The sequence below is a fragment of the Nannobrachium achirus genome, assembly GCF_963921795.1.
Source record: "Nannobrachium achirus genome assembly, chromosome: 10".
Taxonomy (NCBI): domain Eukaryota; kingdom Metazoa; phylum Chordata; class Actinopteri; order Myctophiformes; family Myctophidae; genus Nannobrachium; species Nannobrachium achirus.
The window spans coordinates 21,012,743-21,037,094 of record NC_137819.1 but is presented as its reverse complement, the minus strand read 5'-3'; the positions used below and the strand labels follow the sequence as shown (position 1 = coordinate 21,037,094).

The window sequence follows — 24,352 nt, the reverse complement described above, 5'->3', positions numbered from 1 at the left end:
ATAATAGGTTTAAAAAATAAAATAGATTAAAACACATACATTAAAACTAGACCAGGTCAACCTGGTTGTGCCAGACCCCGGTTCTGCCAACCCTCTGGGCCTATAAATTTAATGGTACATTTATAGGCTGTCTGTCCCTTTATAGGCTGTCTGTCCCTCCCTCATGTCATCATCATTTGTGACATCATTGTGACCAAATATGGAGAAAAGAGGGAGGGACAGACCGACAGACAAATGCGTTTTGCTTTGTCTGTCGGTCTGTCCCTCCCTCATGTCATTGTGATGACATGAAGGCTTTGTCTGTCGGTCTATCCCTCCAACTATGGAGAAAAGAGGGAGGGACACAGACAAAGCCTTTTATAGGTCGACCCTCTGGGTCTGGCAATTATAAAAGAAAATGTCCAAGAAATTTTAAATGTGCCTGCAGCTTGCTAAGTCTGTGCAACCTTGTGTAGCGGTTGGTGTTAGCATTAGTGTTACATTTTTTAACATTAGCATTTTTCGCATAAGCTTTAACATTATGGTTCTTCATATGACACCACCCACAGCCATTTTGACTAATTAGTGGCGTTTTGGCGCATATTTGGTCGCACTTTAACGACTTTCATTTTTGAAAAAAAAACATTATTGAGAAAAAATGTTGAGAAAAAACGATTTGAGAAAAGAAAATGTTTGAGGAAAAAAAAAACAGACAGCCATGAACATATATTTAAGTACCCATTTCAAACTTTATCGAAATAGGTTCGTGATCACTATATATACACACTTTAAGAGATGAGTGATATTGAAGTGCATGATCAGGGAAACGGATATATATCTGATCCAAACATCTACCTTTAATATGACTGGGTTGTGGTGGATGAAATCCAACTGTGAAATTGTTTTCTTCCAGAAAGACTTTGATTGGATGACACAAAGCCTTATGTAGGCCGACCCTCTGGGTCTGGCGGTCAACCTGGTTGTGCCAGACCCCGGTTCTGCCAACCCCCTGTCTGTCATCATCATTTATGACATCATGCCTTTTGTAGGCATGTCATCATCATGTCATCATCATATATACCCTTTATATAGAAAACCCGGACAGACATTTGCTTATGTAGGCCTACCCATTTCATGGGTCTGGCAATAAGAATTTGTAATTAAATAAATACATAAATAAATATAAAGTGTTTAAATAAGACAAATAAACCCTGAAGGCCAAATTATCATGTGAAGCTTGACCAATCCTCAAAGTATCCATTCATCTGACCGGGAGGGACACCGCACACATATTCTAGATGTACAGGACATATAAAGCCTATTCATTCTGAACTGAAATGACCATATATGGACATGGGACACACATTTTGCTTTTTGAAAAAGCCTATTCATTCTGGACTGATATTTTACACGTACGGGACAAGAAAAACCTGTTCATTTTGGCCTGGAGTGACCATATATGGACATAAGGTAACGGACATTCTGTTTTTGAAAAACCCTGTTCATTCTGGACTGAGATCACCATATATGGTAATTAAACGGACATTCTGTTTTTGAAAAAGCCTGTTCATTCTGGACTGAAATGACCATATATGGGCGTGATACACACAAAGCCATTCATTGGAAGCGGTTTCCACCGCTTCAAAAAAGCCAATGCATAGATTATATGATCCAAGTTCATGTTCTCAACTGGTGTTTAAGTATTCCGGGGTCTGAAGTGGTTCTCTTGGATTCACACTGCAATCCGATTGATTTGATCTGTTCCGGAAAACAGTTGCCTGGTCCCCGCTCACATGTCTGTGCAGCAAACTGTATTTAAAGTCAAATGATAATTTCATAAACATTTGTGTGATTCCAGAAGTCTTCACCACAGAGCAGAGTCTCCAACACCCAGCTGTGTGTCTATGAAGAGTGATCGGTCTATTGGTCTCCCTATGAACTTCAGTAATGAACCTGGACCTTCAGATACAAAGTAAGATCATTGATTGATGGAAAAACAAAAATAATGAATCCAAATAAAAATAATGAAATATATAAACTAGTTTTACTTGAAGGAAACAAAAACTTGTGGACATGAAATATGCATAAATTTGATAGGTGACAGTTTTTGTGTCAAAGATGTTTGAAAGTTGATCAAGGATCTGTACTACAATGACCCTGTGACCTTTGCCCTTTTAAAAGAGTTGTGTGACTCATAATTCGGGATGAGATTCGAGAACAGGTTCTTGTTGAGAACCGGCTCCCGGTGGATCAATTCCTTGGAATCGTTAGCCAAAGTCCTTAATGATTCCACTATCGATGCTGTTGCACATGTGCGATGACGTCACACATGTGATCCTCTGCCTTGTTGTGTAGAAGACAAGTTAAAAAGTCTGGAGAAAAAAGTCTGTTTTGCAGGCCACCTGTATGCACGTTCTGACTACCGTCATTACTAACACAAACGAGGCGCAGATGCTGCAAGTCCAATGTGCTCCGTGTTGTTCGCAAAATAATTCCCTATCCACCTGTTTCCGTGAGAATTTACTGTAGAATTATTTGTGGGACAGTTCCGGAGAACCACAGACATACAAGCTCACGTCGCGTCGCAGATGCAACCGCTGTGAGCCTGTAGATCACTATCGGCTGCGGCGCCGGAACTGCCGCACTCCTTTTGCGCAATGCATGATGGGACGTTGGAAAGTTGTGGATAGAACGATTTCCTGAGCAATACATGTAGAGGGCGCCGCCCACCATTTCTGCATGTAGCATACATTTACTTAAGTACTGTACTTAAATACAATTTTGAGTTTAGTACTTTACTTGAGTATTTCCCATTTTTAATAATTGTACTTCTACTCCGCAGACACCGCAGAAATGGTGGCATTTTTTTACTATAAATCACATGTGCAAGAAAGAAAAGCGTGTAAATCCGTTGATCCAAACTATAGAAGAACAAATGCTGCACACCTCCGCCAGGAAGCAGCCGACGTTGGATTGAGTACACTGTAAAAAATAACTTTGTGCCTTCACGTTGTGACTTTACCGCAAAAACAGGACTAGGTATTGATCACATTGTAAAAAATTTACTTTTTTGGTAAGAACTAAAAATACAAAAATACAAAAAGAAGAAAATGGCAGGAGGAGCAGAAGGAGGGGAAGAGGTAGAAACACCATTGGCCACTAATTCTGACCAGCCCCCAACATGGCAGCAAGCACTATAGCACAATAGATGACCACAGGGGCTGTGTATGCTGTGCTTCATCTATTCAGAGAATATCATATATATGAAAATCAATGTTAAAAGACCCCTCCTTGCCCAATGAGAATCGATAAGAGAATCGATAAGGAATCGATCGATAAGCAGAATCGAAAATGGAATCAGAATCGCTAAAATCTTATCAATTCCCATCCCTACTCATAGTTGTCAATTCTTCTGCCTTCACATACATCATGTCCTAGTATGAGCCAATATGAAGGGATCGATGTCACGTGATTCCCTAGTTTCACCTGGCAAAAACTCAGATGTGTGTCTCAAAGAATATGATTATTGGCCGAATGGTGGAAAGATTATAATATTTGGCGTCCCCTTTTACATTTTTCTATAGATTGGTGGTTGTTGAAAGTTTAGAATGTTTGGTGTCGTCTTTTTCATTTTTCACTTGCACGGTGGTTGTTGCAATTACCTGCACCACAATACTTCACCATCTGTTGCACTATGACGAAATAAACAGGTTCGGAAATGTAACTTCGGTCCATAATAACTCCCCTTTAATAATAACAATTGGTATTGTTTTTTGTATTATTATTATTATTATTATTAATCGTTTATAGTCACCTTTACACAGTATGTTATATGTACATATTAAATACTATTATGTAGTAATGAGTATAATACATTGTCTTCATCTCCACAGGAAGAGGAAGAGGAGTGGTTGTGTTGTGACAGAGAAGACACCCAGTCAAACCAACAGTGGACAAAGTAAGACTGATTATGATTTGCAAAACAAATAAATAAAATAATCATGTTAATAAATTGAATTATAAATTGCAGAAATAATAGTCAGTAGTTAAATTGTCAGTATCAATATCTAAATAACGCAAATAATGAAGCTGCAAATAATGAAGCTGAAACTATCAACTATCGACAAAAACAAGTGATTGCGACTGTAGGTCGCATTTAGTATGAAAACCTGCAGATCATGAGCGTGCGTGCATCCGTCTCTCAATATTAAGCCCTTATCTGTGAATGCCCATACATGGACATATCTTTTCAGTCTCATGTGGTCTATAACATCAGACATCTATGTCAGACGTCAGTCATCTCCATATTTGGGAAAATATGGCCACGTTTTGGCCACATTTTGTCCAACTTAAACAACCAACCGCAACGTGAGACACACTTCAAAATGAATTCCGTCCTTGTCCTTTTTATGCCCATACTGTATATGGAGATTAAAGGAATAGTTCACCCAAGAAATGACCTTTATTCTATCCTTGTTACCCTGTGATGTTTATGACCCATGGATAATTTTTGTTAAAAACCTTTCTTAATGGTAAATCCATAACCAAATACACAACATGAATGAAATCAATCAGGGACCTGAATCTGCGTTGTTTATCAAAGCCTGTGGTACCATAATGTGGTACCGGTTAAAAAAGATCACTGTAGAGTAAAAAGAAAAAAAAACTTTAAAATGCTTCCGGTCAAACCAAACTCATCCACGAAAAGGGAGCGCGCTTGGCGACGCGCGTGAGGGTTCAGCTATGCTCGTTCATTGAATTTATGACTGGCGTAAACTGCCGGTGACTTGAAGACGCAGCATCAAAACAAAAACAAACAGTGGCGACGCCGCAGTGGAGACAGTTGAGCTGTCAAGTGTGAGTTAAGAAGATAAAGTAAAGAAGAGAAAAGAAAAGTTTTCAACGTGGAAAAAAGGCTAGGTTGAATTAGGGCGAGGTTGCTTCTCGCCCTTAGGGCGTCTTACTGGTATTGTCTTGTTGCGACCGTCAGGTCGCAGTTTAGTATCAAAACCTCCACCGGCCGTCCGTCCGTCGGTCGGTCACACGTCACACGTCACACCTTTGCCCTACTCATATCTCCGCATCAGTATGACATCACACTGCTGACATCAGTATGACATCACACCGTACACAAATGACCCTTATATAAGACCGGCATTATCTACCGACAGATTAGGAACAAGATGTCAAAATCTTCTAGGAAGGATGGTGTGAGTCATGCTGGCACCCTTCGCGGCAGGAGGAAGCTGGTGCAATCGACCCCTTGGCTTGTCGGGACCCCTGCCTACTAACGGGGTGGCAGGCTATCACCTCAGACTAGAACCCGTACGGGGTGGCCGACACCAGCCCATTGACAAGAGAGAGGCCTTGATGTCCCTTTACTCTTTGATGGGGTGGCCAGTTGACTAAGAGTTTCCGTTCGGGCCTTCTCGATATTGTACAGATTTCCACGGGAAATCTGGGGGTGGCTGTTACAAAGACCCTCACTCACCTTCACGTCATGTGGCTAGTCGTTAGGTAGCCATAGTTACACGTTGAAGGTTGAATCTCCAGATATGGAGATAACCAACACATCCCTCCATATATGGAGATAACCGACGAATCTCACTAAGTCTGACCTCACAAGCCCCATATTTGGACACGAACAACATATAACTCCATATATAGAGACATAGCTGCTGACATCAGTATGACATCACACTGCTGACATCAGTATGACATCACATCGTACACAAATGACCCTTATATAAGACCGGCATTATCTACCGACAGATTGTGGAGATAAGCGACCAACGGTCGCTTCCCTCCCGATTAGGGAGTCTTACTGGTTATATTTGGCTGTTTTTTTAACAAATTGTGTGCCGTAAAGATCTAAAGTTATACATTAACCTGAATGTTAAAAACATCCATTTTCTTCTCATTTCAGATGTCAGTCCGCAGGGTGATTTGAAGGATTATAAGGTCAGTTTGAACAGTCTTGATGAAGTGAAAGACCACATGACGGAAGAGTCTGGAACCTCCCTCACCAGCACCTACACAGAGCTCTACATCTCACAGGGAGAGAGTGAAGAGGTTAATAGGCAACATGAGGTGATACAGCTTGAGACAGCTTCCAACACGAAGACATTCCATGATGAACCAATAAACTGCTGTGACATCTTTAAACCCCGCCCTGGCAGAAAGACACCCATCAAAAGAGTTCTGACCAAGGGCATCGCTGGCATTGGAAAAACCTTTTCTGTGCGTAAATTCGCTCTGGACTGGGCAAGAGGTTTGGAAAATCAAGATGTAAATCTCTTGGTTCCATTTTCATTCCGGGAGCTGAACTTGGTCAGAGATGAGCAGTACAGTCTTCTCAAACTGATCCATGATTTCCACCCAACATTAAAGAAGGTCACAGCAGAGCAGCTTGCTGCCTGGAAGGTTGGCCTCATCTTTGATGGTCTGGATGAAAGCAGGTTTCCATTGCACTTCCAAAAAAACAACATTGTTTCTGATGTCACAGTGACATCATCAGTGGATGCTCTGTTGACAAACCTCATCGAGGGAAATCTTCTTCCCTCAGCCCTCCTCTGGATAACCACCAGACCTGCAGCAGCCAATCAGATCCCTCCTGAATATTTTGACATGGTGACAGAAGTGCGAGGGTTCACGGACCCCCAGAAGGAGCAGTATTTTAGGAACAGATGCAGTGAAGAGAAACTGGCTGACAGAATACTCTCACACTTGAAGACATCAAGGACCCTCCACATCATGTGTCACATCCCACTCTTCTGTTGGATCATTGCTACCATTATGCTGGACATGTTGATGACAGACGCGATAGGACAGCTGCCCAAGACCCTGACTGAGATGTGCTGCCACTTCCTGTTGGTTCTGACAAAGAGGAAGAATCAGAAGTATGAGACTCATGAAAAAGAAAAGGGGACTCAACAACACCTCACAGAGACTGACAGGGATGTTCTTCTGAAGCTGGGAAGGCTGGCATTTGAACATCTGGAGAAAGGTAACATCATGTTCTACCAAGAAGACCTCGAAGAGTGTGGTCTTGATGTGAAAGATGCCTCGCTGTACTCAGGAGTGTGCACAAAGATCTTCAAAAGAGAGAGTGTGCTCTTCCAGAAATCGGTCTACAGCTTTGTTCATCTGAGCATCCAGGAGTTTCTGGCTGCAGTCTACCTGTTCCACTGTTTCACAGAGCAGAGGAGCAACATGAAGGTACTGAAAACATTTCTTGATGTTGATGACATAGTCAGTTCCCTGGATGACTTCCTATACAAAGCCAACACTAAAGCCCTGGGGAGTAAAAATGGCCACTTGGACCTCTTCGCCCGCTTCCTTCATGGCCTCTCACTGGAGTCCAACCAGAGTCTGTTAGGTGGCCTATTGGGTCAGACAAAGAGCAGTCCAGAGGAGATCCAGAAAGCCATCTTCAACCTGAAGGTGTGGAGATACGAAGCCTCTCCTGACAGGTGTATCAACATCTTCCACTGTTTGATGGAGATGAACGACCACTCAGTATATCAGGAGATGCAACAGTACCTGAAGTCAGAGAACAAAACCGAGCAACTGTTAGAGGCCCACTGTTCAGCTCTGGCCGTCATGCTGCAGACATCAGGGGAGGTCCTGGAAGAGTTGGACCTGAACAAATACGACGCAGACGTGGGAGGGCGAAGGAGACTGATCCCAGCTGTGAGGAACTGCAGAAAGGCTCGGTTAGTAGTCATGTGAATAGAAACATCATAGAGTCAATCTGACATTACATTTAAGACAGGTTGACATAAGGTTGACATAAAATATCCAATACTACTCTATTTCTCAAATAGTGACATTGGTGGTATTGTACAGGCCTGTGTGTGTGTGTGTGTGTGTGTGTGTGTGTGTGTGTGTGTGTGTGTGTGTGTGTGTGTGTGTGTGTGTGTGTGTGTGTGTGTGTGTGTAAAAAGTAAAATTAAAAAGTCTAAAATCCCTGCTGGTTCCCCCACCAGACCAGTGGTTTGAACCCACTGACATACCTCCTCTCATTCACTCAGCTCTTCATATTTCTTCTCTGTTTTAATGTAGGTTTTACGATGGAAATGTTGCCTTCTGAATAGTGAATGAGCCTCAAGACCTCATTGAAAACATATAGTGAATAGAGAAATTGTTCACCAAGGTGTCATAAATTGATAGCCAAAATTGTATGAATATATTCCAAACTATGTAAACTCTACAGATGTTTTAGTGAGAGTAGTGCTGTTATATTAGTAATGTTAAAGTATAGGGTGAGAAATGATAAAAAAATAGTAACAATAAGTTGTAATAATACTGTAATATGAGTAATGTATGGATGAAAAGTACAATGGCAGCTGATTACTATGCTGTAGGCCCACTGTTCAGATGTCAACACACATTGGGCTCAAGAGGCTAAATACCATAAAACTAAATCTACAGTTGATTTAGTTGTTAAAATACATTTTGACAGGCCGTGATGGCATTCCTGATTTATACTCAGCTGTGTGCCAAAAATAGCAGATCTACAAGCTCACATGTTGCAGCGCGACATGTTGTGAGCTTGTAGATCTTCTATTTTCAGAGAGTGACACCTGCACACAACCAAACATAAAATTACTTTTTAGTTCCAGTTCTACTGGAACTCTTCTCCAGTAGTCCCTCCCTAACATTTTAGTCTAGTTTTTACTTGTTGACCATATTATAAGTATATTTAGTCATAGTTTTAGTCATCGTAGCTAAGTTTTTACGTAGTTTTTATTTAGTTTTCGTCAGTGAGAAAAGGTTGTTAAGAAACATTTTCCTTTCTTTTTATCTCAATGGATATTTACTATCGCTGTACCTTTGTTCCAATATTACGACGTAGGGAGACTATATTTAATAGTCCCACCACTTATCGATGAGGAGTGGTTTCATCATTCTTATAACTCAACTGTCCAGCTGGTGGGAGCATCACTTGTATTTCCCGGTTCTATCTCTTGTGTCTTCATATAACCTCCATATTGTAGGTTATGAAATGTTATAATATTGGGGGAAATGCAAACTAACGTTGTGTCGGTGGTCTGCCTCGAAGCAAGATCAAAGCCTGCAGCTGTGGCCCAGCTTGAGGAGACAGGGATGAGAAATAGAGAGACTAAATGCTGGTCTCCAGTAGGGGTGTCTTCTAAAAATCGACGAATCGACGCGTCGTTTTAAGCCCCGGGAATCGACGCCAATTGTTTGAGTCGAAGCGAAAATATATATTTTTTTATATCACCAGTTAGCCTACTACTGCCAGTACTGCGGTGCACTGCTGGACTGGTGTGGTGTCATGTACTTCCAATGAGAAGTAGCAATTGGCGAACAGTTATTTATTGTCTCGCACCAGCGTCGGGTTGAAAGTGAGACGGAACGGCCAGAACGGTTCAGACCGCCGCTTCGTTAAAACATTCAGAGCCGGGACAGTGTTCCGTTAAGAGGAGGAAGCACGCTGTCAAAATCCCATATTAAATAACCTGCCACAGCACAAACGCGCGTCCACGAAGTAGTAAACAATCTTCTAAAGTCAAATTAACATACACAAGTGTAGGCTACAAGTTACATTTTCTAATTAAAGTGCTTCTGAATTGTTCCAGTGTTGTAATCCATGATGAATGATTGTGTTTCGCTGTGTTTGCGTCCATGACATGTCCACACTTCTGGCTCAAGCGGGAGCTGTGCCTCCACCTGTTTATGATCCTTTTCTGAAATGAATCCGTTCTCGACACTGACTCATTACTCTGTCAGTGCTCTGTGTCCCGCGACTGCGGACTGGATCCCATCGTTCATTTAAAATAGCCGTTCAAGAGAGCGGAATCGTTCGCGAATGTCTCATCTCTACTGCACGCTGCAGAGAGACGGGGCAGAGTTGAAACAGCGGAGATGTTTTATTTGTTTTAACGGTGTGTTATAACTCTATGGTTGTACACTGCTATGCAGATAACATTTGTGCTCGCGCACCGATATCACCGAAAACACTGTGTATTCAATTCATCTCTTAATGTATTATTCTATTATGTTGACGTGGTTTAAAGCAACACTTTTTTTTTTTTTTTTTTTTTTACACAAAGTAGACTATAAAACGATTCGTCGACGCGTCGGATTAACCCCCGCGACTCGAGTCGACTTCATAAATCCTGTGTCGAAGACAGCCCTAGTCTCCAGCAGCTTGTTTGTAAAGCTTTGGGCAGTAAATATGCAATGTAGTTCAGTCTTCATTTCACACCTTTATCTGATGGTTGAAATCAATGTTATCTTCCTCCATACAGTCATTTTGTGCTGTCAAGTGGTGTTGTCTATTCCACACTGCACTCCTCTAAATACTGTTTATGTCTGGATAACTAGATAGGGGGTATTTATTTAACTCCCATGACAGTAAACTACGGATAATTTGTTTTGATAATCTGTTAATTTAATCTGCATTTACAGACTTGTTGGCTGTAGCCTCAGACAGACAGAGGTTGAAGTTGTGGCTTCAGCTCTCAGCTCTAATCCTTCCCATTTGAGAGAATTGGACCTCAGTAAAAACAACCTGCAGGGCTCAGGACTAGTGGAGCTGCTCGGTGAAGGCCTGAAGAGTCTGTACTGTAGACTGGAGATTCTACGGTAAGATACATTTACCAGAAATATATTGATCACTTCTGTTTTATTATTTACTGTATTATGTGAATATATTATATAAATGTTGTGGTGAGAATGTATTAATGGCTTGATCATGGTAACCCAAGCCTATGTGCCTGAGTAGACGTTAAAATGACCCCAAACATGTTTGAAAGTGTAATATCCCTTACAACAAGGGCTCATATTTTAGATTGTAATTAGAGAAAAGAAAAAGTGAATGTTAAAATGTTTTCATTTGCTTCGTTCTATTGTTTTATCGCGCTTACCGTGCTAAAATGTGGGGCATGCGTACGCATGGGGGCATGCGTACAAGTGGCTAAATATGTCTTTTTAGACACAATAAGCCAGCAGCTTTTTAATTGCTATTTACAGTAACACTTCTAGCCCCCATAAGTCACATCCAACCATGAAAGGTTGCGTTGTATCTTGGGAATGGGCTTATTCTGTGTAAAATGACATATTTTACCACTTGTACGCATGCCCCCAGCCACTGAAATAAGAATCTCTAAAACAATAGAAAGAAGTAAATGAAATAATTTTAACACTCATCTTTTATATTCTTTAATTACAATCTAAAATATGAACCCTTGTTGTAAAAAACTAAAGTTGTCCTTTAAGGCAAATTTAAAGGCTACTTTGTCATACAGCAGGATTGCGCACCGAAGATAGTTGATCTACAAGCAACACAACGTGGCGAGGACGCAACGCTTGTGAGCTTGTAGATCGGCTATTTTCAGCGTGCAACCCGTTCTAGTTATGCCACAGTTAGGGAGCTTTACTGAGGTATGCAACAGATCAATAGATAATCAATAGCCTGCATGGACCTACTGTACCAGTCAATTATCATTTGATTAGCCTGGACATGAGGAGATGATTAGCTTAATGTGAAACATTGTTTTCTCACTCAACAGTAATCAAAACAACAAACAGTCTACGTGTATACAGGGCAGAGCCCTGCACGGGTCCAATTTTGACAACCCGCGCCCACCCCGTCCGTCATTAATCAGATCCGTTGCCCGCCCCGCTACCCGTGATTACATGCAGTAAATTAAATAGCCTAAAGACAGTAACTCAATTTGAAAGTGGTTTATTTGTTTTACTTTCTCCTTTTCTTTTTTAAACTCAGGACAGGTAGACTTCAACAGGCTTCAACAAATATTTAGGAGGAGGAGGATTAACACTTCTGATTTGTTTCTCAAAACGTGAACAAATAAACTTTTGATAAATTCTTCAATCAATTAAACAATCGAGTGCTGCGCGCTCCGCGCTGTGCGCCGTGCATACAAATATAAACATAAAATAGGCTTAACACAACAAGGCAAGCCACTCAATTCTTTTCCCCCAACACAACAGAAATAACAACTTACATTTTTAAGAAAATATTGTCCACTCCACAACAAACTTGAGTCCAAACAAAGTAACTGAATGAAAAGCTAAACGTGGTCGCTACTTTTTTTTTTTTTTTTAATTAACATAGCCCGCTTGCTACTCACTCAGTCTCAGCTCTCAGACAGTACAAGACATTTATTCCTTCTTCTTCTTGATGGCAAGGTTGCTATGTAGGAACAGAATGTCATCCACGGTATCAGGGTTAAGGCTTGTTCTGTGCTCCTGAATAACACATCCAGCCGTTGAGAAGTCTCTCTCGCTGGCTGCGCTGGATGCCGGGATGCACAGAATATTTCTAGCGATGAGTGACAGGTTGGGGAAGTCGGAGGTATGCTCCTTCCACCAGGACAAAAGATCAAAGTCATCCTTGCCCTTGAGTGCCTTCTTGTATTCTATGTATTCCGCGACTTCATCCTCAGGCTGGACGCTTTCATCGCTGCTATCCTCCACGTCTGATAAATCGTGACGGGGTCGTTTATCGGGTGGTGCTGTGGCAGCAGCGGCCTGAGCCAGCCGGCCCGGCCCCGGTCCCTGTGGGCTTGCTCTTTTCTCCTTCAGTTCTAGAGGATATTAAAGAAAATAATATTAAAATCAATACTATTTTAAGAAGCTAAAGGACAAAGAAAAGAAAACAAGGATCCAGATCACATTACATTTAAGAGTTGCACTGAAAGCTGAATAGTTTAGTGGGCCAATGTTAGGCCTCTAATGTCAGGAATTACTATTATTATTATTATTGTATATTAATTAGGCTTATAATAAAGTTACTTTTATTATAGGCCTAATTATGTTTAGACTTGCCTTGAACAAAAGCTGAATAGTTTAGTGGCTCAAACTTTAGGCCTATAACGGTAGGAAATATCTAAATATATAATTAGACCTATAATAAAGTTACTTTAAGTCACTTTATTATAGGCCTACATTAATAATTATTATTATCTATCTATAAATGCGAGAAGTCTCTGCGTGTGTGTCTGTCTGTCTGTCTGTCTGTGTGTCTGTAATCCGCGTATCTCGAGAACCGTTCGTCCCACCGGCTTCAGATTCGACATGCGCGTTCCCCACCGCGGCACGGAGTGCCCAGTTTACGGCTATCGTAGGCTAAAACTCTTTTGCACTGTTTGCAGACGGCATATCCATTAACTATGTTGTTTTCTTCGTCTTGAAGCAATCCAAATTTCTCCCACACGTCCGACTTGGCCCTTGTCGAATTGTTGTCCACAACTTCGTATTCACCGCTCGCTAGTTTTGCTTTTATCTCATCCATGTTTGTTGTTCATTCACTCCCGCGTGGCGTGTGCGGTTCCGCTGCCAGTGGTTGACTGATTGTGATTGCGTGCTGCTGCTCACGTGGTGTGCGTGTGCGGCGCGCTGCTGACGTTTTTTTTTTTTTTTTTGCTCAGTGTTTCAAATGAAACAGCCGTTTATTATAGGCAATAAAATGTGACCCGCCCGTGTATTACCCGTGTTTAGTTCTGTTCCGCCCGTGCCCGTACCCGCAAATTTATAGTTGAATATATTCCGCCCGTACCCGCCCGTCAAACACGGGTACCCGTCGGGTACCCACGGGTACCCCACCCGTTGCAGGGCTCATTTACAGGGCACATTTCTAAAGGAACAATTTAAATTACTTTTAACATTTTTAAAACCAAATTGGCCAAATTGTTAAATAGGAAGAGGCAAACATTGTGATAATAGCCAATCTACAAGCTCACTGCGAGGCGTTGTGAGCTTGTAGTTTGGCTATTTTCACAATATGTAATATGTTTTGTGAAAAACAACAACGTATGTTTGTTTGTCCAAGCTCCAGATTCAATGATTTTATTGCAAATGCCACAGTTCAGAACAATAATATAAGACACTTCTTATATCTGTGCATATGTTTGCTGCAGTTGTTGGAGCTGCTTTTTTGTGGCTGCTAAATACTGTTTAGGCTTGGATAACTAGATAGGAGATCTTTTATTTAACTTCCATGACATTGAACTATTTATAATTTGTTTTGTTAATCTCTTATTTAATCTGCATTTACAGACTTGTTGGCTGTAACCTCAGACGTGCAGGGGTTGAAGTTGTGGCTTCAGCTCTCAGCTCTAATCCTTCCCATTTGAGAGAATTGGACCTCAGTGAAAACGACCTGAACGACTCAGGACTAGTGGAGCTGCTCTGTGAAGGACTGAAGAGTCTGCTCTGGAGACTGGAGATTCTACGGTAAGATACATTTACCCAAATTTGATCACTTCTGTTTAATTATCTGCTGTATTATGTGAAAATAATACCTATGTTGTGGTGAGAATGTATTAATCCATTTAGGCCTGAACACATTATTACGCAATATTTTATGCTTTAAATATTAAAAAATAGCAGATATACAAGCTCACAGCGCGGCACCGAGTGCCGCGCTGCAAGCTTGTAGATCTGCTATTTTTGAAAAAGTCGTGAAAATGTGTGCAAATCTTTGAATATATGTATTTTCAAAGCGAACGTTTGTAACTCAAATTTTGCTTCTGGGTGGTCCCTGGAACTAAATATTTTGAGATACGGGTCCGTGGCCAAATTCATAACATTTTTGGGGTCCTTCACATGAAAAGGTTTGAGAACCACTGACATAGTAGTCCCTCAAGAACAGACTAACTGAGCTCCAGTTAAGTGAAAAGGACCTTTTCTTTGACGATGGCTGGTCAGATTGTTGACATAGAAACATAGGTTTTTCAAAAAAAACCTTAGAAGGATTCAAAAGACACTTATAGAATCGGGCCAAAATTCTAATTTCCACGATTTTTCAAAAATAGCAGATCTACAAGCTCGCAGCGCGGCACTCGGTGCCGCGCTGTGAGCTTGTATATCTGCTATTTTTGGAGCGGTGTGTGAAACACAGCAGCTCCGCTATAGGCAGAAATATGTGTCCAGTCTCACAAGTGAGAACTGTCCCGTTGAGTTTGAACAGGATCTGCGCATGTGCGCACAGCAGTTACACAACATTTCGGTACCTATAGATAGGCAGAAATGTGTGTCCAGTCTCACAAGTGAGAAGTGTCCCGTTGAGTTTGAACAGGATCTGCGCATGTGCGCACAGCAGTTACACAACATTTCGGTACCTATCGAATTGAGTTCCCCTCCGCTCTGATGCATGGAGAATGATGGGATTTTTTGCACGCACGCACGCACGCACGCACGCACGCACGCACGCACGCACGCACGCACACACACACGCACACACACACACACACACACACACACACACACACACACACACACCACGTCGCGATAAAAACAAAGGTTAACGGCAGCGAGAGGGAGACGGGGGGAGAGGAGGGAGAGAGAGAGAGAGATAATCGTATTTCAGAGAGAGAGAGAGAGAGAGAGAGAGAGAGAGAGAGAGAGAGAGCTGCAAGCTCACAACGCCTCGCGCAAGACGCACATCGAGGTGTTGTCTGCGTGAAGATCAGCTGTTGTGTGTGTGTAGTCCGTTAATAACAACTAACAAGCATGGTATGTTGGCGTATCTCGAGTCGACCCCCTCTGCTGTCTGCGTCTGCCCGTGATAGCCGTTAGAGTGGAGGCTCACGAAGCATGCAGCCACCGTAGCGAGCCACGGGCAATCAAGAATTGACACATGTCAATATATAAAATAGGTGAAAAAAGTCAGGGACTTTGAACAGTCTATCCAAAATATCTCTGTTCCATCTATTCAGCATGCAGCCACCGTAGCGAGCCACGGGCAATCAAGAATTGACACATGTCAATATATAAATAGGTGAATATATTTATATATTTACCTGGAACTGCTCAAATTCACCGCTCCACTTCGAACCGAGGTTTGATTTTTTATATTTAAAGCATAAAATATTGCGTCATATTGTGTTCAGGCCTAAATGGGTTAATAAACTTGATATCATGGTAACCCAAGCCTATGTGCCGGAGTAGACGTAAAAATGACCCCGGACATGTTTGAAAGTGTAATATCCCATTACGGCGAATTAATAGGTTACATCATACATGTCATACATACAACATGGTTGCACACCGAAAATAGCTGATATACAAGCTCACAATGCATTGAGGACGCAACACGTGAGCTTGTACATAGTCTATATTCGATGTGCGACCCCAAGGGGGTCCCCAACTATGTTGGGGTTCCAGGTGATTAGCTTCTATCTTTCTGTCTGTGTATATCTAATCAATCTGGTGTTTTATTCTTCATTCAGACTGGCTCACTGCAACTTGACAGAGAGATGCTGTGAACTTCTGGCCTCAGCTGTAAGCTCTAATCCCTCCCTAAGTCTAAGAGAGCTGGACCTGAGCTCCAACATGATGGTTAATGTTCCAGTCCTGGAGAACTGCAGGTGAGTAGACTTGAGCTGTGTCCATGTTAGTGCACTGAATGTGCAGTGTTCCCTCAAGAGAACATTCACTCTGACACAAAGTCACTAATAGATGTGTACGTATTAGTGTATTTAGTAGGGCTGTCAAAGTTAATGTGATAATAACGAGTTAACGCACATTCCTTGCAGGATGCGAGACGTTCAGAAACGTTTGCCTTCACAGTTACAGTTACAGTTAGTACACAGACAAACATGGACGGACATGTAGGCATAATTCTCCCTTTCACACTTACCTTATTAATTGAGTATAGTCCGTATATGTGTTTTCTTTGCTTATTCACATATCAGTGATATCACGCTTGCAAGTCACTCTGGATAATAATTCATGTGAAGAGGAAAAAAAGGCGAGAGAGAGGCAAAAGAGCATCTCAAAGCGCGTCGCTTTTATGCAGAAAACATGCCCAGAGATGCCTCCCTGAAAGCTCATCTCCAGCCGGGGTTCAGTGCCTTCATGTTGTCAGACAGACATCCATCATTTGTTGTTGCGAACGTTTGCGGTCGCAGTTATTGTGAAAACCTGCAGCAATTGTGTCACGCTGTAACTCTAGCCTGTAACTCTAGCCTGTTACTCTTGCCTGTAGCCGTGCGTGCGTGCGCGCACGCACGCACGCACGCACGCACACACACACACACACACACACACACACACACACACACACACACACACACACACACACAAACACACAAACACACACACACCCAATCTGTCTCGTTTGCCCTGCTCCACACTAATTGCACTCATCTGCGACCCCTACACACACACACACACACACACACACACAATCCGTCTTGTTTGTGTTGCTCCACACTGCTGCGACCCCTGCCTGGGTGCATCATTCTGAGTCAAAGACAACCCTAGTATATCTGTGTGTGTGTGTGTGTGTGTGTGTGTGTGTGTGTGTGTGTGTGTGTGTGTGTGTGTGTGTGTGTGTGTGTGTGTGTGTACATTGCCAGATTTACACTGAATATTCTTCTCTGTTGTTTCCCCGCGCCCTGCGGTCGCTTCTCGCCTTAAGGCGTCTTACTTGTAATATTAGGATGAAAGTGTCGCATGTGTGAGCGTAGGCCCACCACAGGCTTTAAGTCAATGCATTCTATCCATCCATGTAGCCTATCCATGTTTCATTTTGTTTGTTTGCTATATTGTGTACACAATAAATGTACGGCTTGTGTCAAAAAAGAAAGTAGGCTAAGTCAAATTAGTTTTTTATTTTATAAAAAAAAAAAACGGTTGAGAATTGAGCGGGATATGGTTCATTGTGTGTGGTGCACTCCCCTTTCTCCAAAATGGATGAATTTGTTAAGCGCACATACTGTAGGCCTACTGTAGGGCACATAAAATTGAAAAAGTTCATGCTCCTGTGGATTTTTGCTTTCCTTTCCGCCTTATGGTTTTTTCGTGCTATTCAGTCTAAAAGCGCCAAATTTTGCACAGATGTAGCCCAGGACATGCTCTAATGATTTAGCTAGGACGCCCGAGACGGCGACCTTCGGGGTCGCCGCATCGGCCAAATCAAGTTGGGCTCCCATTGACTTTCTATACACTATACTACAGGAGGAAAAATAAATCTGCTTTAAGTAGCATATGAGGGGTCTAACTAGGGGTTTGTCATGATTCTGAATCCATTGCAAAACATTCCTTGGGCTAGAAATGGCCCCCACAAAACCCCCAAAAAGTCCTTTGTGCAAAACAAATGCTTGTAATGGATTCAGAATCATGACAAACCCCTAGTTAGACCCCTCACATCCTACTTAAAGCAGATTTTTTTGGGGGTATTTTCCTCCTGTATAGAAAGTCAATGGGAGCCCAACTTGATTTGGCCGCTGTGGCGACCCAGAAGGTCGCCGACTCGGGCGCCCTAGCTAAATCATTAGAGCATGTCCTGGGCTACATCTGTGCAAAATTTGGCACTTTTAGACTGATAGCATGAAAATTACCATTTTATCTCCCTAAGGCCCCCAACTAGACGCCAGCTGTGGCTCTACTGTACACAAAAGACAGCAAGCGAAAACGAAACATTGATGGCCACCATGATAATAAATCTCTGAAGTTACATAATATCTTGATTTCGATTTTGTAAATCACAGCGTGGACAATCAATACATTTTTCTTTTGTATTTTGTTTGTGGTGTATCTTGGTGTATGTATGTATGTTTGTAAGTGCCTATGTGCGGGCTGGGCATCGTTTGGTGCAGGACATTTCTATCTCTAAACATCTATCAGTGTTTCCCCTACATGCATTAAGCAGCGGCGGGCCGCCGCTGCTTCAAATCCGGCCGCCACTGTATGATTTTCCCTTTTTTTTTTTTTTTTTTTTTTTTTTTAAGATTTTTTTTAAGATTTTTTTTCTTCCCCACAACAACGTAGCGCTCATGTGAAGCATAGCGTTCTAACTTCTCTCACTTACATACGGTTGGAAGGAGATGTATATGTCTAGTTTCTCCCCCTCCCCTCTCTCATTCATCCAGTCAGTCAGTCAGTCAGTCAGGCAGCTGCCTCGTCGCGCTGAGCACCTCTGATTCTGAGCTGACTGCGTCTTTGCCCCTCTTTAGCATATTTGCTACTGGTGTGTACAATTAGAAGATTTGGGCTGTGGGGATAAATGCAGTGCCTCAGCGACGGGTTTGAATCATGTAGTTTACCGCTGTTGGGCAATAGTAGGCTTACTTGTCGCATGCTAATGAGAGCTAAGTGCTAACACGGTTGTCATTCACTCACTGGTTAGATGTGGAATAGAAACGAGGGATGCATCACCACCACTGTCATTAGGCAACAAACATTTTTGACTAGAAAATAAACTTTGCTGTTATGCACACACAGTGTGTGTAGCAGTGGTGTAAAGTAACTAGTAGTCTACATTTACTTTACAAGTACTGTACTTAAGTACTTCTACTCCACTACATTTATGACATGATGGCTATATGCAAATAGCCGATCTACAAGCTCACAAAGTGACGTGTTGTGAGCTTGTAGAGCTTGTAGATCTGCTATTTTTATAGGATTTTAAATTTTTTATGCATTTGGAAACTGTTATTGCAGACCTGCCAACCCGTACGCATTTTGCGTACTTTGCACGCATTTTAAGTGTCAATACGCAGGTACGCTATTTCCCCTCATTGCTACGCAACTTTGGGGGATCTGCAGCGCACGCATCTGCAGCACACTATTGAAGTGAAACATTTTTGGTCCCTGCCGTGTAGTTCCTCCCAGGCACCACTTGAATGGTGTGTGAATGGGGCGCATGGCGCTGGGGAGCACTAGAACAGAAGGTATGCTCTTTTTTTGTCGTCAGAAGAAGAATTTAACCGGATGGAAAGCGGTTTGTTTTGGTTTCATGTCAGCATGTAGTCAGCTGCTGTTCGGTTTGTACATATATCGGCGATATTAATCAGATTAATTTAGATAAACGGAGAATGGCCGTGTTGTGCGAGTCGTCGGAGTCGATGCAGTTGCACAGGGACAATTCGCCCCCCACAATGCTGCCTGTAGTATAACAGGTAATATATAAACGTACAATAATATTACACTATTAAATTGTGGTCGCCACCGCTACAGCTTGTTCTGTATGAAGCCCGTGTTATACTGTACTTCGTCATACGACGGTGTTGCACGCGAGCAAAGTCGGAAAACTTGTGACGCAGGTCGTAGTACAGTAAACTGGAACATACATTGACCATAATTGGGCTTTAGAGTAAATATCCATCTCTAAAGCTATCTCTAAATGAGTATGAATGAATGAATTAGGAGGACTATATGTATTGTCAAAAACATTAAAGGTGAACAAGTTATTTATCACCTGTGAATATATGAAGACATTAATGGTTTGTTAACAATGAGTAGCATGTATCCTCTATGAATGAATATACAGACTAGACGGTATGTGATCTATACACAATGTAGGCCTATATATCAATTAATGAATGCACTAGAAACCTACATGAGTTGAATACTTTCAACTTCATGCAAATCATGCACAGAAAGGTGGTTTTATTTAGGCTGCTCAATTAACAATGTTTAACAAAGACACAGGTAAATATTGGAAAAAATAGCCTACCTGACAATGTAAAGCTATTTTGCTATTTGAATAACATGATTATGTTGATGTATGTTCATTCATTAAGTCACTGGTGAGACTGTTTTGCTAGTCTATTGTTAACTAACTCTGAGCAAGTGCAGTTAGTATATTTTATTAAAGATTTGTCAACAATATTGCCAAAGCAACATTACTGTATTGCCTGGTAATACTAGCCTACTTTTTCTCCAGACCAAATGGCATTTTTATTTAAAAGGTTGTTCTAACATCTTGCCCCACCCAAAAAGGTGCATGGAACCCCCCAAAATATACGCTGTTTTGTGCGGGAAAACAACAAAAATTGCACCGCGGGCGCTGCGCGGGCGCTGCGCGGGCGCTGCGGGCGCCGCGCATGAGTACTCAAAAAAAATTGCCAGGGTTGGCAGGTCTGTTATTATAATTACTGAGAACTTTTAGTACTTAAGTTTATTTTGACACCAATACTTTTGTACCTTTACTTATTCCACTACATTTTTTATTCCAGACATCTACTTGTAAGTTGTAACACAGTATGTCTACATTAGAATGTTGATACTGTACTTTTTCCACCACTGGTGAGTAGGATTGATTCTCAAAGTGGGGTCCTTGAGGGAGTTCCAGGGGGTGCCCAGGCCCCCCCCCCCCCCCCCCCCCCCCCCCCCCTTGTGTGAGGTGGTGGCGCAAGGCGGCGCACCCTGTCATGTGGGCAAATAAACAAGTATTTTACCGCATAAAAGCAGCTCTGAGCATGTCTAAACGTTATGCTAACATTTGTATTAAGTCAAGGTTCATAATGGCATGTCACCGCATTGCGCCCCAGGCCGCCCCTTAATTTACATAGGATCACTCCCCCATGCGTTAAATATGCGAGCGACACTAAAACTATAACGTTCAGCGCACTGATTACGTTCAGCGCGCATTTCATAATAGCAATTACGAATATGATGCGTGCCGCTATGACATATTCACGCATAAGAAGTGTTTCATTATAGGGCCCATTGTGCTAAACATTTAGACATTGATGCATTGTTGTTCTACTTCCTACAGAGTGAAACATGGAGGAGAAGGTTGGCTTAATCCTCAACTCATTACCAGATGTGAGTATCTGTTTGTCTGTGTCAATATCACGCATTAACATTTTATACACTGTATGCTTGGTTGGCTCTTCCCCATATGCTGTTCTGAAAAGATTTCAGGAGAGCTTCCAGGGAATTCAGGTTTCTCTGCTCTTGGCCTGGTCCTTAACACCAGCAAGAATAAGTTTAAACACACCACCAAATAACAGGATAATAAAACATGTTTTCTATTAAAGAATGCTCTCATTTGACTGAGTTGACATATTGATGCTGGAATCCAGGATTGCAGAGATTCGATTATATGGACTAGATGGCTGGTAGATTGGTTATATTTCCAAAACAACCGATCTACAAGCCCACCATGCATTGTGAGCTTTTAGATTGTCTATATTTGAAAAATTTGGCAAAAAGGCCTACTCGCAGATCTACAAACAAAAAATCCTGACATCCTGAGGTTCTGAATTTGTAAAGTATGTTTGAAAAGTACTCGATCTAGAAGCACACAATGTGTAGCATCATAATGCGTTGTGAGCTTGAAGACAATTTAAAAAAAAAACAGATAAGTTACAAGTAGGGTTGCCACCTGTCCTGTAAAATACAGATTTGTCCCTTATTTGAGAATTAAATGTATCGAACCAATATGGAGCGCGGTTTGTTCTGTATTTTCCCAAATGCCCCATAAAGGACTGTCACACAAACATCAACACTGAATTTAACATTAATGAACAAAAAGAAAAAAAACACAAGAAATATTTTCTGGCCCCCTGCCAGAACATTTTCTGGCAGGGGGCCGGCAGGACCTCCTGCGACCATAAACATCCCGTAGCTGCATCTGGACTCTAGCACCAGTAAGACTCCCTAATCGGGAGATAAGCGACCGTTGGTCGCTTATCTCCACAAATAGGCCAAAAGTTTGTTTTACCAATTATCAAGACATACGGGCAGTTGACAGTTTTACAGGGCCTGGGATTGATGACATCAGAAATCTCCATATATGGGCATGAAAGGGATTTTGTTTCTGGAAATATGTCTGTGGGGTGCCACATTTGGAATAAAACACTTACATCACACATCTGGATATCCATACAGCCCATCTAGTTTGCCTGTGTCCATTTATGTCCATATATCTGATGACATTGGGACAATGATCTCCATATATGGGCATAAAACTTATGTTAATTAGTAAAGCCTGGGGATCTCCATATATGGGCATGAGGGGTACCCTAAAAGGGCATCATCTGGGAATAGCAAATATAGTTATCCTAGAAAGTGAAAATCTTACATCAAAGGCCATAACTACCTACCTACCACCATACTGCATTCCTCATTAAACTACCTACCAGTAAGATGCCTATAGGGAGAAAAGCAAAGGGCGAGGTTGCACCATTTCTTGGTCTTCTGGCCAGTGATGTATATCGGACCATTTAACCATATATGGAGACATCTGGTACCCAAAGATATTCACAGATATGGGCTTAATATTGATGACATAAGGGATCTCCATATATGGGCGTAAAAGGGATTTGGTTCCCCTGGCATCACAGGGATCTCCATATATGGGCATAAAATGGATTTGGTTACCCTGGCAACACGAGGATCTCCATATCTCCATATATGGGCATAAAAGGGATTTGGTTCCCCTGGCATCACAGGGATCTCCATATATGGGCATAAAAGGGATTTGGTTCCCCTGACATTACAGTGATGTCAGTGGCTGGTTCTACAGAGGGGATCTCCATTTATGGGCATAAAAGGGAATGTATGTATGATGATGTCAGATATAGACGTCATAGGACTTTCACATAACGAATAACTGAGTAAGCATGTAAACCCGTAAAATCTATATTTGGGCATGGCTGATTTATGACCTCATCATGATGACACGAGCAAACACAGCTGAATTGTATAAATGATCAGTGCAGAAACCAACAGAAGTATTTGACCAAGACTCTTCGATTTAAACATCAACAAAGGTGTGACGTTTGTTGATGGTCACAAAGGTGTGACGGACGGACGGACGGACGGACGGACGGGCGGACGGACGGACGGACGGCCGGTGGAGGTTTTCATAGTAAACTGCTCCCTGACGGTCGCAACTACGCTCTGTCTGTCTGCCAGTCTGTGCTGCTATGTATGCCATGTGTCCACTCACAGCCCCTGCTATGTCTGCCATGTGTCCACTCACAGCCCGGCCCCTGCTCTGCCTGTCATTGTTAGCTAGATACAATGCTCACTGAGTACTGCGCATTTTAAAAATGTTGACAACATATGATAATCCACCGCCTCATAAAACGGATAGACGCCTCCAAAGGTACAGATGTGAGTGGGAAGCAACAAACCCATGGCTTGACAGCGTCAGTGGAGACGTTTATAAAGAGAACTGTAAACCTGGTTGTGAGCTTGTAGATCAGTTATTTTCACTATTTTTAGAGATTTCCACCCAACAGCGAAGGGTGCATTTTAAATACTTTGATTGAAAACAAACAAACAAACAAACAAACAAACAAACATACAACATGTGTGTGTGTGTGTGTGTGTGTGTGTGTGTGTGTGTGTGTGTGTGTGTGTGTGTGTGTGTGTGTGTGTGTGAAAGCCGTCGTAAATGCAGGGAAGAAAGTGTTGACGGCACATTTTAGTTTAGTTTTAGTCATAGTCGTTTGAATAAAACTCCATTTAGTTTTAGTCATATTTTATTCATCTGAAATGTTTTAGTTTAGGTTTAGTTTTAGTCGACTAAATATCATATGATTTATTTTACTAAATCTTCATTTGATTTAGTCGACTAAAATGTACAGTATTTTGGCAGACCTTGATGGTATCATAATGGCTGATTTTACACTTGGCT

The 24,352-nt window shown here is 41.9% G+C and overlaps 1 protein-coding gene across 8 annotated transcripts in view; it reads left to right on the top strand.

Annotated features, from left to right (window-relative positions):
• LOC308292157 (cilia- and flagella-associated protein 58-like) overlaps positions 1–24,352 on the top strand; it is an 86,591-nt gene that overhangs the window by 21,359 nt on the left and 40,880 nt on the right. For 6 of the 8 annotated variants that reach the window (XM_080734429.1, XM_080734431.1, XM_080734430.1 and 3 more), the window contains 7 exons: positions 1,838–1,951; positions 3,873–3,937; positions 5,906–7,694; positions 10,417–10,593; positions 14,029–14,205; positions 16,203–16,340; positions 21,479–21,528. In XM_080734429.1, coding sequence (XP_080590555.1) covers positions 1,838–1,951; positions 3,873–3,937; positions 5,906–7,694; positions 10,417–10,593; positions 14,029–14,205; positions 16,203–16,340; positions 21,479–21,528 — 2,510 coding nt within the window. Of the gene's footprint in view, positions 1–1,837; positions 1,952–3,872; positions 3,938–5,905; positions 7,695–10,416; positions 10,594–14,028; positions 14,206–16,202; positions 16,341–21,478; positions 21,529–24,352 lie in introns of those variants that run through there. The other 2 variants (XR_013962388.1, XM_080734432.1) reach the window with 1 other exon arrangement.